This window comes from Oncorhynchus nerka, linkage group LG28 (genome assembly GCF_034236695.1).
Source record: "Oncorhynchus nerka isolate Pitt River linkage group LG28, Oner_Uvic_2.0, whole genome shotgun sequence".
Classification (NCBI taxonomy): Eukaryota; Metazoa; Chordata; class Actinopteri; order Salmoniformes; family Salmonidae; genus Oncorhynchus; species Oncorhynchus nerka.
This window is the reverse complement of record NC_088423.1, coordinates 78,696,220-78,711,157: the sequence shown is the minus strand read 5'-3', so window position 1 is coordinate 78,711,157 and position 14,938 is coordinate 78,696,220. Positions and strand designations below refer to the sequence as shown.

Here is a 14,938-nt window from a genome sequence, read left to right as displayed (position 1 = left end):
TCTGTACCAAGACAACAGGCTGCCCTCTGTACCAAGACAACAGGCTGCCCTCTGTACCAAGACAACAGGCTGCCCTCTATACCAAGACAACAGGCTGCCCTCTATACCAAGACAACAGGCTGCCCTCTGTACCAAGACAACAGGCTGCCCTCTGTACCAAGACAACAGGCTGCCCTCTGTACCAAGACAACAGGCTGCCCTCTGTACCAAGACAACAGGCTGCCCTCTATACCAAGACAACAGGCTGCCCTCTGTACCAAGACAACAGGCTGCCCTCTATACCAAGGCAGGGTGGGAGAAAGAGGAAGCACCGTCCCCTGTCCCCTGTACCAAGACAAGTTGGTCCTCGTCTCTTTCTTGTCTCCACTGTATTGTCTTGTCTCCACTGTATTGTCTTGTCTCCACTGTATTGTCTTGTCTCCACTGTATTGTCTTGTCTCCACTGTATTGTCTTGTCTCTACTGTATTGTCTTGTCTCCACTGTATTGTCTTGTCTCCACTGTATTGTCTTGTCTCCACTGTATTGTCTTGTCTCTACTGTATTGTCTTGTCTTGTCTCTACTGTACTGTCTTGTCTCTACTGTAGAGACAACGATAAACAGCTGCCTCTGATTGGGAACCATACTTGGCCAACAAAGAAATAGAAACATAGATTTTCCCACCCAAGTCACACCCTGACCTAACCAAATAGAGAATAAACAAGGCTCTCTAAGGTCAGGGCGTGACACCAGTAAGCTGATTTGGACAGTGAATATTGTTAAAACAATTATCATTTGCCAAAATGTTTTTTTTAGAAGATAGTTGGTAAAACATAACATTGAATGCCTAAAAGAGTTGAGTTGGTCCTCGTCTCTTTCTTGTCTCCACTGTATTGTCTTGTCTCCACTGTATTGTCTTGTCTCCACTGTATTGTCTTGTCTCCACTGTATTGTCTTGTCTCCACTGTATTGTCTTGTCTCCACTGTATTGTCTTGTCTCTACTGTATTGTCTTGTCTCCACTGTATTGTCTTGTCTCCACTGTATTGTCTTGTCTCCACTGTATTGTCTTGTCTCCACTGTATTGTCTTGTCTCTACTGTATTGTCTTGTCTCTACTGTATTGTCTTGTCTCCACTGTATTGTCTTGTCTCCACTGTATTGTCTTGTCTCCACTGTATTGTCTTGTCTCCACTGTATTGTCTTGTCTCTACTGTATTGTCTTGTCTCTACTGTATTGTCTTGTCTCTACTGTATTGTCTTGTCTCCACTGTATTGTCTTGTCTCTACTGTATTGTCTTGTCTCCACTGTATTGTCTTGTCTCCACTGTATTGTCTTGTCTCCACTGTATTGTCTTGTCTCTACGGTATTGTCTTGTCTCCACTGTATTGTCTTGTCTCCACTGTATTGTCTTGTCTCTACTGTATTGTCTTGTCTCTACTGTATTGTCTTGTCTCCACTGTATTGTCTTGTCTCCACTGTATTGTCTTGTCTCTACTGTATTGTCTTGTCTCTACTGTATTGTCTTGTCTCTACTGTATTGTCTTGTCTCCACTGTATTGTCTTGTCTCCACTGTATTGTCTTGTCTCTACTGTATTGTCTTGTCTTGTCTCTACTGTACTGTCTTGTCTCTACTGTAGAGACAACGATAAACAGCTGCCTCTGATTGGGAACCATACTTGGCCAACAAAGAAATAGAAACATAGATTTTCCCACCCAAGTCACACCCTGACCTAACCAAATAGAGAATAAACAAGGCTCTCTAAGGTCAGGGCGTGACACCAGTAAGCTGATTTGGACAGTGAATATTGTTAAAACAATTATCATTTGCCAAAATGTTTTTTTTAGAAGATAGTTGGTAAAACATAACATTGAATGCCTAAAATTGGTTTGACATCAGATTATCTAAGTTTGACTTGACATGAGCAATGTCTTCCCTATACATCAGCATCACCACATTGGACTACATATGTCTTCCCTGTACATCAGCATCACCACATTGGACTACATATGTCTTCCCTGTACATCAGCATCACCACATTGGACTACATATGTCTTCCCTGTACATCAGCATCACCACATTGGACTACATATGTCTTCACTATACATCAGTATCACCACATTGGACTACATATGTCTTCCCTATACATCAGCATCACCACATTGGACTACATATGTCTTCCCTGTACATCAGCATCACCACATTGGACTACATATGTCTTCCCTATACATCAGCATCACCACATTGGACTACATATGTCTTCCCTGTACATCAGCATCACCACATTGGACTACATATGTCTTCCCTGTACATCAGCATCACCACATTGGACTACATATGTCTTCCCTGTACATCAGCATCACCACATTGGACTACATATGTCTTCCCTGTACATCAGCATCACCACATTGGACTACATATGTCTTCACTATACATCAGCATCACCACATTGGACTACATATGTCTTCCCTGTACATCAGCATCACCACATTGGACTACATATGTCTTCACTATACATCAGCATCACCACATTGGACTACATATCTCTTTTGTTGGCCTGGTTTCGTGTAAAATTCATTTTCTTCCTCTAAATGAAAACGTAGATAAAACTTTTATTGGGCGGTGCAGTATAGGACAGCGGCGGTGTTTGTCTGACCGGCCTGCTGACAAAGAGGCAGTTTCCTGCATATTGCATGGCTCTTAACAGCGGTGGGGCCAAGCCAGCCCGTTAACGTGTCTCCTCACATCCCGTTTGCAGAGGGAGATGGACAGCCTCCTCACTACATGAAGCAGCCTGGTTCCCCACTTCCAATGTGTTGTGACATTCTGGGAGCGCTTCCTCTTTCTCCCACCCTGCCTCGGGCTGTTGGGGCTGGATCAGGAGCTAGTCTGGCCCAGGATGTCCCATGAGCAGGCAGGTTGGAAGATGGGCAGGTGATCCCGTGCTCTCCCCTCTCCCCTCAGCCCTCATGCTCAAGGAGAACATGACAGACTGACACTCTGGAGGAGACAGACAGCAAAGTCGTGTTGTTCACCACCTCATTCAGCATTCACCTTTTCAGACGCCTGCCTCTTTTAAACGTCACAAAGTAGGGCAGAAAACATCAACCAAACGAGCAACTAAATAAATGATAAGAGAAAAACAAGCGGGCCTTGGTTGCTGGGAGGGGAGTCGGGCCTTGGAGTCTGTGGATAAAAGGCACTTTGTAGGGGTGTGATTTGTTCTGTCCAATACCCACATCTCCCTCTCTTGGCCCCCTTCGCTTTCTTCTAATCAAGCAGTCTCTAATTTGGGTTCCAAGTCCAGCACCAGGGAAAAGAAGGAGGCTTGTTACTTTGAAGAGTCCCTGGTGAGTAACGCAGATAAAAGATTCAGGCACAAAAAAAGGAGAAAAGAAACGGGGGTGAAGAGAGAAAAATCACAAGGCCCCCTATTCTGTCCCTTCCTTTGGTTAGGACAGCTGAGCCATTATGACCCAATCTGAATGACTTTTTTTTTACACCAGAACACTGCAATTTCTTTGTCCCTCCATCAGTCAGCTATTGTGGATCCTCCCATATGCTGCCAGCCCATCCTAAGTCAATGAAGACTTGTCTAAATGCTACAATTGTTCGGGGCTGTGTCCGGACACACACTGCACATAGCTAGCATGCCTGGCGTGCTGAAGGCAGGAGCTGACTGGGATGCTCATCCACATGAGAAAAGTTAACACCTCTGGCTGAATGTATGTACTGCACAGAAACACACACACACACACACACACACACACACACACACAGGGTGATGATTCTGTAGCGCTGGTGTGTTCAGTGCAATACAATTTGTAACACTAACGTGAACTCAGTAGTCCTCTGACCCCATGTTCATGTCTTCTAAAGAAGAAAAAAATACAAAGATACAATTGAATTACTGCTAATGGAATCTAGTACTGCTTCCTGTAGCCTTGCAATGAAATAATTTTTCGGGGCAGAGACCTTGCTCAAAAAGCAATTAAATCCTCATTTTGAATCAACACAAACACACGTTTGCACATACAAACACAAACCAATACACAGACACACACAACAGAATGTTTACCAGTAAAAATCATGGTGAGGATGACTATGCCTTTCAAAAACCATTCATATATTAATGTTGTCAGTAAATCTACATTAATATTATACATTGTGACTGCTAAAACAAAATATGTGTCTTGTGTAGCCTAAATAATCCATAGGATAAAACAACTGGCTATGAGCCTGCTAAGCAAGCACAACCCGAGACAACAAAAGGGTATTTGACGAGCTACAGAGATTTGACTTAACCTTAACTATGTTTTAGGCTTGTATATACGCTTGTTCAGAAATGCTCTAAGGCCATATGTGTTTCAAGTAAAAACGGTATTAAAGTACCTGGGTGCCCGAGTCAGAACGAACAGAGACAATATGAGTAGCAGCTGTTTTACCTGGCCTGCTGCCTCTGTGATGATATAAAACTGTTCATCCTGCCAATAAACCATCATTAACAAGCATGAGTAAGGACACACCAACATGTCAGGCTATGGCAGCCCAGACCATCAATCCTCACAGCCTTAGATACTGGACTACATGGCCATGAATTCCCCATGGAGTGGTTATCCATCAGCAGGGAACTGCTAGAAACAGACAACATCAAAAACCACTGGGAAGTGTTTGCTTATGCTGATGTTGGTATACTGTACTAAACTCATTTTTGGTGTGTGTGTGTGTGTGTGTGTGTGTGTGTGTGTGTGTGTGTGTGTGTGTGTGTGTGTGTGTGTGTGTGTGTGTGTGCGTGTTTGGGGGGATGTTGCACACCATCCTTGTGTTAATTCTATGTCCCTATATAGACATCATTTCTGCATCTATACCAACGTCTCCCCAAGTGTTTAACATATATTTTCTAAATATTTCTCAAAAAAGTGTTTTGATTGACGCGCCAAGTGGTTAATATTAAAAGCGCACTTCATCGGCCTGACGTTCACACTGAACACTAATGCAGGCTAATAATACAACGACGGAAGAGGCCTGCCTCTTCAGTGTAATTATGCTAATGTAAAGCCTCAGCACTCCATGGTGTATCAGTGGCATCGGACGAGGTACTTCATCAGAGCTCGACGAAAGCAGCCTTACAGACCTGAACAGATACGACTGAACACTGATAACAGACTGCTATCTTCACAGAGGGAACCATTATCCCAAACCAGAGACGAAACAGTTCAGTCTGTGTTTTCAACAGGAACCATTATTGAAGCAGAGGACGAACTGTAATTAAAGGGATCTGTAGAGCGCTGACCACACTGGCAAGTCATGTGACAAAGCTTGAAGCACACAACGAGGTACACTAGATTTTCTCCATTATCCAGTCATCCCTCATGACGTGTATGGTAATGACCGCTTCCTGCTTTCATGTAAGTAGAAGCACTTCTAGTCCAGGTTTATTATAAAATGCTACAAAACACTGATCAACTTTCAGGGCCTCCCTCCCTCACATCGGAGTTGTCTAGAGAACTACAAAAGGAGCTCTCGGTCTGAACAATGGTCAGGAAAACCTTGGAACGGAAGGGAATGTGTGTTTTCTTGCATTGAACCAATTCACTGGTCTTGGCTATAACTTCATGCATCTACACTGGTTTATTTAGAACCATAATATGAGGGATTGCATCTCATGTTCTTTTCTTTCACTAATGTTGTCCTTGATTTCCAAAGATGTTGACTGTGTGTGTGTGTGTGTGTGTGTGTGTGTGTGCGTGCGTGCGTGCGTGTGTGCGTGCGTGCGTGCGTGTGTGTGTGTGTGTGCGTGTGTCTCCGTGGCTGGTGGTAGATCAGTTGAGGGGCTGGCTCCGGAGCCGTAGCACTAGAGCAGCTGTAGGGGGAAATCCAGCGTGACATGTACTAACCCAGCCCAGACATAGCAGCCAGTGCTTAAGCAGCATTACACGGCTGTGAGGATGCAATTTACTTTGCGGCTGGGAGACTGATACATATTCCATTTACTACACTTCTATAAGTGAGAGAGGTGTATATTTGTCAATTGTTAAAATAAGGATTGCTGGTGATTCCTGGTAGTAACTTAAGATATAAATTGATTATTGTATTCTTAATAATACCTGCATGTCGGTCAACCAAGAATGAAACAAATTATTTGTAGTAATAGTAAATATAATTTGGTAAATTAAATGAAAACTAATTTTAAGTGTCAAATGTATAAAAGTAAATGTGCAGCCAATCATCCAGAAGCCCGGGATGCCTGGTTCCATGGCACAGGGCTTCTGCCCACACCGACACCAACAGCGGCTGACCCAGACACCACCAAACCCACTCCTGTCTGTCTGTCTCCTCTCAAAACACAGAGCAAGGAGGGAGAAAGTGAGAGAGGACAGACAGACACACACACACACACAGACACAGACACAGACACAGACACAGACACAGACACACACACACACAGACACACACACACACACAGACACACACACACACACACACACACACACACACACACACACACACACACACACACACACACACACACACACACACACACACAGACACACACACACACACAGACAAGGTGTTCCTTTCTGCAGCCGACACCACAAGCTAAATTCCTCAATTCATTAAGGGAGAAAAACAGAGGCCATTAGGCCCATACATTCATTTCGCAAATGCAGTCTGAAGAATAATGATTTACGGTGTCTCATATTTCACCTGGGTACACAGGGCCAACAGAAGACTATTGAAGTGTTGGGAGAAAAATGCAAACTGTGGCACTTTTGAATTGGAGGGATATTTCAGTGTGTGATGGGCTGAGATGGTCCCTCCCTACGCCCTCCCCTCGAAATAGAGGTTTCATTATCAAACATCCACAGCTCTCTCCTCAAAATACACATAGCTGTATAACACTGATTCACTAGGTCATTTAGACTTCACGACAGTCACATTTACCACCTTACATTCAATTCCACTACGCAGCTATTTATAATATTTCTCTGAGAGAGATTTTTGAATGTTTATGCAATGTCTATTCGTGACAGTTTAAGTTTTTACTAAAATGGCCATGTGTGAATATTTTGAAACCGAGAAACTAGGTGAAAGAAACACGAAACGACAATGTTATCCTGAGCCGATAAAAATCTGCTCCCACTAGAAAATATGCTTGTGGTTCTGCGTGTATTTACAGATATAGTGTGGAATCTCCATTGGCATTCGCTCTAGACTTTATTGGAGCCATTAAGAATAAAGCTGAATGTTAAATTGAATAATCATGTTTTGAAGTAAACCCAGCTGGCTGAACAACCCCAGCTCTGTGTCCACACAGTAGTCCTCTGTCGGGATGGGAGAAGCGAGGCCAGGTAGGAGCAGCATCAAATCAGTCTCAGCTGCGGCCCTGCCCGGCCCCGCTCCTCGCTCTCCCCTTAAAGAGCTTCTACTTATCTGCCTGCCACAGAATGTCAATGTGCACCCCGCCACTGTCATGTAGACAGCATTCGCAAATTGATTATGGAAGTGCAAGAGGCTTGATTTTCGTTTATATAGAATTCAAGCTGACATTTTAACACAAATGTACAATGCTGAGCGTCATTTTTATATCAGACCTTCTGAGATAATGAATGCAGTTTGTGTTCCAATTGAACTACCACATTTTTTTATTCAGTTGAATAAATGCTTTGGCGTTTTTCCGGGGGCTGTCGGACACTGGATGGCTACAGGGAAAGTTAAACAGCCCTGCAGTGTGTGGGTCTCAAAGGTACTGATTGAGTCTACATGAAAGCCACACTGCAAAGGGAGAGCTTATTTGACCAAGCCTTTCCCCCATAAACCTGCATTCACATTCCAATGGATTTACATTAAATACAACTACATCACCTGAATTCTTCAACTGGCATATGTGAGGCACGGAGTGAGGCTAGCTAAAATCACTTTATTGCATAAAGGAGGGTAGGGTTTGTAATGATCCAATTAAATTAAACAACCACAATAGGCACCTCCCCATCATTGACCATTTAAAACGATTTACAAACATAAACAGTACAGCCAGAATAAAGGACAGGAGTACTAGAAACATACTATAGTGTATGAGATCTCTCTGCCGTTGTGGCACAGCTTTCACAGAAAGAGATTCTCTTTGAAGGACCATAATTAAAACAGCCTCATGTCTGAGCAGCCATGTCCCAGGTCTCTCTCTCTATCTTTCTCTGTGCTCTCTCTCTCCTCTCCCTCTCTGCTCTATCTTGCTTTCTCCCCCCCCCCCCCCTCTCTGCTACTTTCTGTGGTTTGGACATCCTCCAGGCCACCTCCCTCTCTTGCTCTGTGGTTTTGTTCAGGAGATCTCATCTCCCTTCTCACCGTTCCTCATGATTGACAGCTAAGCTCAGGTATGAAAACAATCAGTTACCCCTGGAATCGGCTGGTGAAAAGTAATCCACCACTAATACTCCTTCACAAACCGTTCCCTCCCTCTCTCTTCCTGCAGCTGTTCATCTCTCACAGCTTAAAGGACAGGGCTGATAAACATCTGACATCATTACACCCAAATCATTGTATTCTCTATGTCTCTGTTAAGCATACTTCCTATCCTGTATTGATGGAAACAGTTCAAATTGACTCCATTTTACTGGAAGTACCAGTATCAGTTTAACCACAGACCCATTCTAGTGCAGGAAAGCACATGACAATACACTATAACTATGTACGTGAGGCACTAAATGCTTGGTTGCGTAGAACTGGGTGTAAGATAAAGGAAAGCCAGATGTTTTGATACCATATTTTGTTTACTGTACTTTGTGTTTTACCCCAAGAGCATAATGTAGTCTGGGCATGTCTGAACACAAATGCATAGTGTAAAAGAATGCACTTCTTTTCATTTGTGAAGTGAAGCCTTCGGCCAAATTCTGTTCCACCTATTGTCTTCTCCTGTGTGATAATTCCACTGTGAGTCTTAACCCAGCAGATTCCTCCTCTTGCAACTACAACAGTACGACAAGGTGCCATCCATGACAGGTTCATAAGGTGGAAAATATGGAAAGCAGTTGAGCAAAAACTACAGAGACTTTTAGATTCTCTACCGCTAACTCAAAGGCAGTCTTGTGAGGGAAAAAAATACAAATTACCAGTCTTTCAGTTCAAAAGGGGCAGAATTTTATATTTCACTTATTTATCATTGAACATCAAAAGCAATCTTTTGTAACAAATGAACAATGCCACAAAGGATGTAGTCTAGGTAGAATGTACAATGCCATTGGTTCCAGATTTAATGTCCGCTGAGTAGAGAACCAGTATCAAGGCCACTGAGGCAGTAGGTAGCTTTTACGGATGTTAGCCTTTATCCAGCGCTGTCCTCCGTTAACTTAAACCTACCGGCATGCTTACCCTTTGTATGGATTTTAACCTAACAATTAATACTCTGATTCATCATAACACTTTAGATCGTAATCAGAAGGTGTTTTCTGCTTGGTGCCTTTGTTTGTGGTTTAATTAGGAGGACCTTGTGTGTCTCCAACCCTGGGCTTCTTTTTAATTGGCAGTATTTACATCCGGCAGACTTCAAACGCAGAAAGAGACATTTGTAAGGGGGAGCACAAAGCAGTCCTTTGAAATGTCTACAGTCATATGAAATGGCAGGCTAATTAAAAACCTTAGACAGCCTACCGGTGTGATATGAAAAGTAGTTATATTTCTAAGTCTAGTGTTCACTGTGTCTCCTTGCATGTGAGTCAACAAAGGCCACAGTGGGCATTATCAGGCTCCCTCGCTACCTGTTTACACCGCTGTGGAATAACCTCACCCGTACCATTTATCAAACAGAAAAATGCCCTGTTATTTAAATAGATCTGCTTTCAAAAGGCTAAATCATTTTAAACATTTGTTCCACTGCACTTTGATCTACAGGGGCAGCTACAATGAATCTGGTTTACCAAGACATGATTCATATTTCAGCTCATTAAGGTTATTGACCATGGATATACTTATTACAACATGCAATAGTTTTAGTCTTCTCCGGCACACAGAGAAAATGTCATCCCATAATTAAAACCAAGGACAATTATTATTTATGATTGCCAACCATATGATTAAAAGAGATATTAAAGTGGGAGAACATCATAAAAAAATGCAAAACATTCCAGTGCACGCGCTAGCAGAATGCTACTTTCAGATGTCTTTGAATAGTTCTGATGATTACAATTGTGCATGATGAGCAGAGCAGCATCGTCTGTGTTTAGCTAAAATTACGTGGATTCATAGATATGAGTATATTCTTGTAAACATTAATAATACAATCATTAATATACACCATTTTGTGTTTTGCGAGGCACAGGCTTGAGAGTATGGGAGTTGGCAGGGAAGCGAGTGATAGAGAAAAGAAGGAGAGAGAGAGAGAGAGAGGTAGAGAGAGAGAGAGAGAGAGAGAGAGAGAGAGAGAGAGAGAGATAGAGAGAGAGAGAGAGAGAGAGAGAGAGAGAGAGATACAGAGAGAGAGATACAGAGAGAGAGATACAGAGAGAGAGATACAGAGGGGTAGAGAGGTAGAGAGCTGGAGACTGGTGTTATCAGACAGCTGGTATTGTGCCTTCCTCTCCACTAGCTACATAAACACCTTTTTAGTAACAGTCACTGCTAAGAACTGGACCTGCAAAAAAAACAGCCGCCTGCCCAACCCAGGCCCACCTTCCCTGCACATAAATATAGATTTGGAGGGAGAGCTGGGCTGTGCAGGGCTGTGCAGGGTGTTCACTACCAGAATCAAGGCAGAATTCCTTTCAGATGTGAGACCTAGAAGAGAGAGGGTTCTTCTCGTCTCTGCACTTTCCTTCCTCTCTTCTTTCCCCTCTCCATCTCCCCTCATCTCTCCTCTCTCGACATGAACCCACTGCATGAGTAGGAAGCAGTGTCTCTAGTCTTATAGTTTTATATAGCAGACCACTGCCTAGTCTCTAACAGTAAACCACAGACACAAACAAAATTACAGACTGCGAAATGGGGTTGGAATTTAAAGAGAGGGCTCTGGATAGGGGCATTTTGACATAACAGATAAGGAACGTGCAGAAAATAACTAGGGAAGGCAGCCAAGAGCTTTTGTCTAATTTCAGAGTGCAGGCCTGTTTCTTAGATTATGTATAGATTATGTATGTCTGATAGGAATAGAAGGATTTGCTAATCTCACTTTTAAGACACTCTTTACAAGAGAGCGCTGCGGTTGTGAGTGACCTCAGCATCAAGCTTACCTTTAACTTCTCCCAGAAGATCACCGGTGTCGAGCCTTTCCATCTTCTCTTTCCAGTCTTTTGACAGAAGTGTTTCCATGCAACTGGATTCTGAAAGACATGGGAAAGAAAAGAGACCTTTTAAAATGCTTTCATTTTCAAATTCACCTCTCCAACGGATTTCTTTCAGGAAAGGGTATGTCAAATCCAAATTCAATTTTTATGTATTTAGATTTTTACGATATTATACGATAATATTTTGAAGGTTCCAATTTCATTCATGTAATTTCAGTTTGAATTGAATTACTGATATTTGTATAACAATGAAAAGGAGCCTGAACTTTTTCTTCTCATAACAAAATGGAGGTAGAGGAAATATGTTGCTAAAGAGAGGTGCTTTCTCTGTTGTCATTCACATGCCAAAAGTGTCAGTTTCTCACGCATGCCTCAGCACTCCAGTAATACTAACACAACTAACACACCCATCAACACTCCTTGTCAAATCTAGCTGTGTATGTTAATACAAACATACACACTAAAGGTGTCTTGTCCCCAACGGTCAAAATAAAACATTGACAGCTTCTTGGTTAAAACAAGACAATGTCACTTGTCATTGAGAATTAATATTATTAATTACAACTAAAAACCATTCACTTCTTTCCCAACTGAATAGCTCTAATTACTGATGGTAGATTAAAACACATTCACTCTTGAGCACCCATTGAAGACGGTAAAAGGTTAGACAGATAGATGAGGGGGAGACAGACAGTATAGCCATGGTAAGGGCAGAGACAGTGCAGAGACATTAAGAAGGAGGTAAGGGTTGAGACAGGGTGTGTCCAAGCGTTCTCACAGCCGCCAGTGATGAAAACAATTAACATTTGTCCGGCTGACAATGAATCAGTGGAGGAATGGCTGGAATCTGCCATGCTGTCGTTGGGGTAGCTGATAAAGAACACACTGCTGGCCCAGCCGACCCGGGCCTCGCCGGTCCCCGCACTGCGCAGAGGTCAGCCTGTTTCCATCAAACACCACCCACCCCCGTCTCTCCTCCCATCCCCTCCACCCTCCGCAAGCCAAACTGCAGGCTCCCAGGCACGCTGCCCCCTGTCTGAACTGCACTAAGACAGCCAGGCCACTATACCAAGATCCAGGATGAGCACTAAGCAGGGCCCTGCTGTCTGTCTGTCTGTTTGTCTATCTACCTGACTGTCTCCTACTCACAAAGTGGGGCTGCCACCATGGACATACCCACCAGCTGATGCCTGACTTACCCATGAGAGCAGTCCTAGATCTCCTCTCATACCTTCATACTGCTGGTTAAGGCTTAATATATAGTTAATACCGCAAGTCAACTGTTCCGGAATGATGTCTACTCTCTACTCTCTGATGTCTACTCTCTAGTAAATATAGAACCATGCTCCTGTTGTTTCTAAGTCGGGCTCCGTGTTAACTGACATGACTGTTCCTGAAAACAGGAGCCCTAAACAGATCAAGTCATGTTGCCTGATGATGACAACATGGAGTGTAAGACAGGGTTTGTTCACTCTGAAAGGGAGTAAAGGGCAAACAGAAAAAGCAGACATAGTTGCAGTTCACAGAAAGCATTGGGACTCCATCAGGAATGGTTTAACCACTCTCCTGACAATGGCTCATTTGTGGTCTCCTTCTGCCAACTAAAGGGTATAATTCATAAGAACATACTTCTGGATGCCTTCAGGGATTGTCTTAGGAGTGCTTTGTGTTTTCAGGTTATAGTAGTCATCACATGCTCTGGAGGCAGTGGAACGAACAGAATACAATTATCATCTAGATCAAGATCTGTTGTGTAAAGATGTATCATTATACAATACATTTGATATTTCATGTTTCAGATATATTAATTTACATTATACTGTACAGAAAAGGAGATATGCGAGAGACAGAGAGAGAGAGAGAGAGAGAGAGAACGAGAACGAGAGAGAGCGAGAGAGAGAACGAGAGAGAGAGAGAGAGAGAGAGAGAGAGAGAGAGAGAGAGAGAGAGAGATCCTAAATGGTTTGGATCATTCTCCCATTATTATCGACTCTCTTCCTCTGACTGAGGAAGAGAGAGGATTTAGAAAGTAAACAGTTTAGAAAGTACACAGCTGATGATTCCTTTTATCTGGGGTGTAATGTCTTCACCCTTCACTTCCACAATCCAAACATGATACCTCACTATGAAAACACATCAAGTTCAGAGGGACTGGGAGGCTGGGAGTAATAGGGGCTCAATGGTTAGCCTGCCTCCGTTTAACGTTGGCTTTCAAAAAGATCAAGCGGAGTGGCCATTTTGTTTGATTGTCCACTTCCTCCGTGGCAGAGAGGCCAACAGGACATCACAGGCTCAGGTCACTATAACATTACTTCTGCTTTATTGACTTTCCAATACCCAACTCACAGTTTGTCCCCCTGACCCGGGATGAGAGAGGTGCAGTGTGTGTGTGTGTGTGTGTGTGTGTGTGTGTGTGTGTGTGTGTGTTGACTCCCTGCTTCCCCGCCTGGCAGTGGGATCACAGACACACAGGGGATGAGGGCAGGGGGAGTGAATGAGTTCCGCTTCTCTTCCATGGGCCTCACCCCTGGGTGAGCAAGCTTCCTCTCCCTCCTGGACTTATCCCCATCAACACACTCCCCCAGATAACAGCCCTCCCTCAATACAGATACACAACAACAGCAACACACTCCTCTACCGACTCAGGCAGAAAGAACACGCAAAGACACAAACACTCACGCAAACACACAAACACTCACTCACAAACTCATGTTAATATATACACCCATACTTTCACACAAATCCACACACAGGTGAATGTACATACATACACATCACCAGAGATGCTGCTCCAGCACTTGATCATTAAGCAATGCTCCAACTGTTGTAGATAATATAGTGCCAGCTCCCATTCTACTCCACCCCTCCCACTTTTCCCTCCTCCTCCTCCTCCTCCTCCTACCCCTCCTCCTCCTCCCCTCCCCTCCCCTCCCCTGAGAGTGGCCGCTCCCTGACTCCTCCATACTGCACCTCCATCCCCAACCCTGGGCCAGACACAGCCTGCCAAGCCCTCACACAAGACAGCCTACAGCTGGAATGTGCAAGAGAACCTGCCTGCCTGCTTGCCTGCGCTTTCTCTTTTCCACCTGGGAGAGTGAATAATGGCCTGGATTAGTATATAAAATAAGTTAGAAACACCTTTCAATGCTCCAACAGCTTAGAACCAAATAGGCATACCCAAATGAAAATATTGCTGTTATAATTTTAAATCAGGCATACTTTAGGAAAACACACACAAAATGGCTCAGTCGTCTGGCTTATTTCACAGCGGTCTTAGAAAGGCTAAACCATTTTTAGAGGAATTTAGATTAATAGTAGTGTGTGTATGTGTGTGCTGTTTTAATTTCTCAAATTCCTGTCTGTCTTCTCTGGAGAGATTAAACATGCCAATGGAAACACTGTGTTATATCATAATACTAGTTAGTGCCATATTAAGATGTGAGCAGTAGGTGCACAGTGTCCATTTTTAGACAGAGCTTGTAACAAATCATACAACTATCACATCCCATTGGTCTTGTAATCAAAACCAGATATGTTTCATAGGAAAAGATAGAATATTCAAATCCAGGTGATTTATATTGAAGATCTTAAAACCAACACAAAGTTAATATTGTATGTTGCATTGTGGCTGTCAATATCAGTGGATTTATGTCTATCCTTGTGGGGATAGAGATACCAAAGTC

The 14,938-nt window shown here is 43.3% G+C and overlaps 1 protein-coding gene across 1 annotated transcript in view; it reads right to left on the bottom strand.

The window, feature by feature from the left end:
• Positions 1-14,938, bottom strand: part of LOC115119519 (transcription factor SOX-6-like) — a 165,918-nt gene that overhangs the window by 53,819 nt on the left and 97,161 nt on the right. Inside the window, exon 7 of the mRNA XM_065012573.1 lies at positions 11,202-11,291. Coding sequence (XP_064868645.1) covers positions 11,202-11,291 — 90 coding nt within the window. The remainder of the gene's footprint in view (positions 1-11,201; positions 11,292-14,938) is intronic.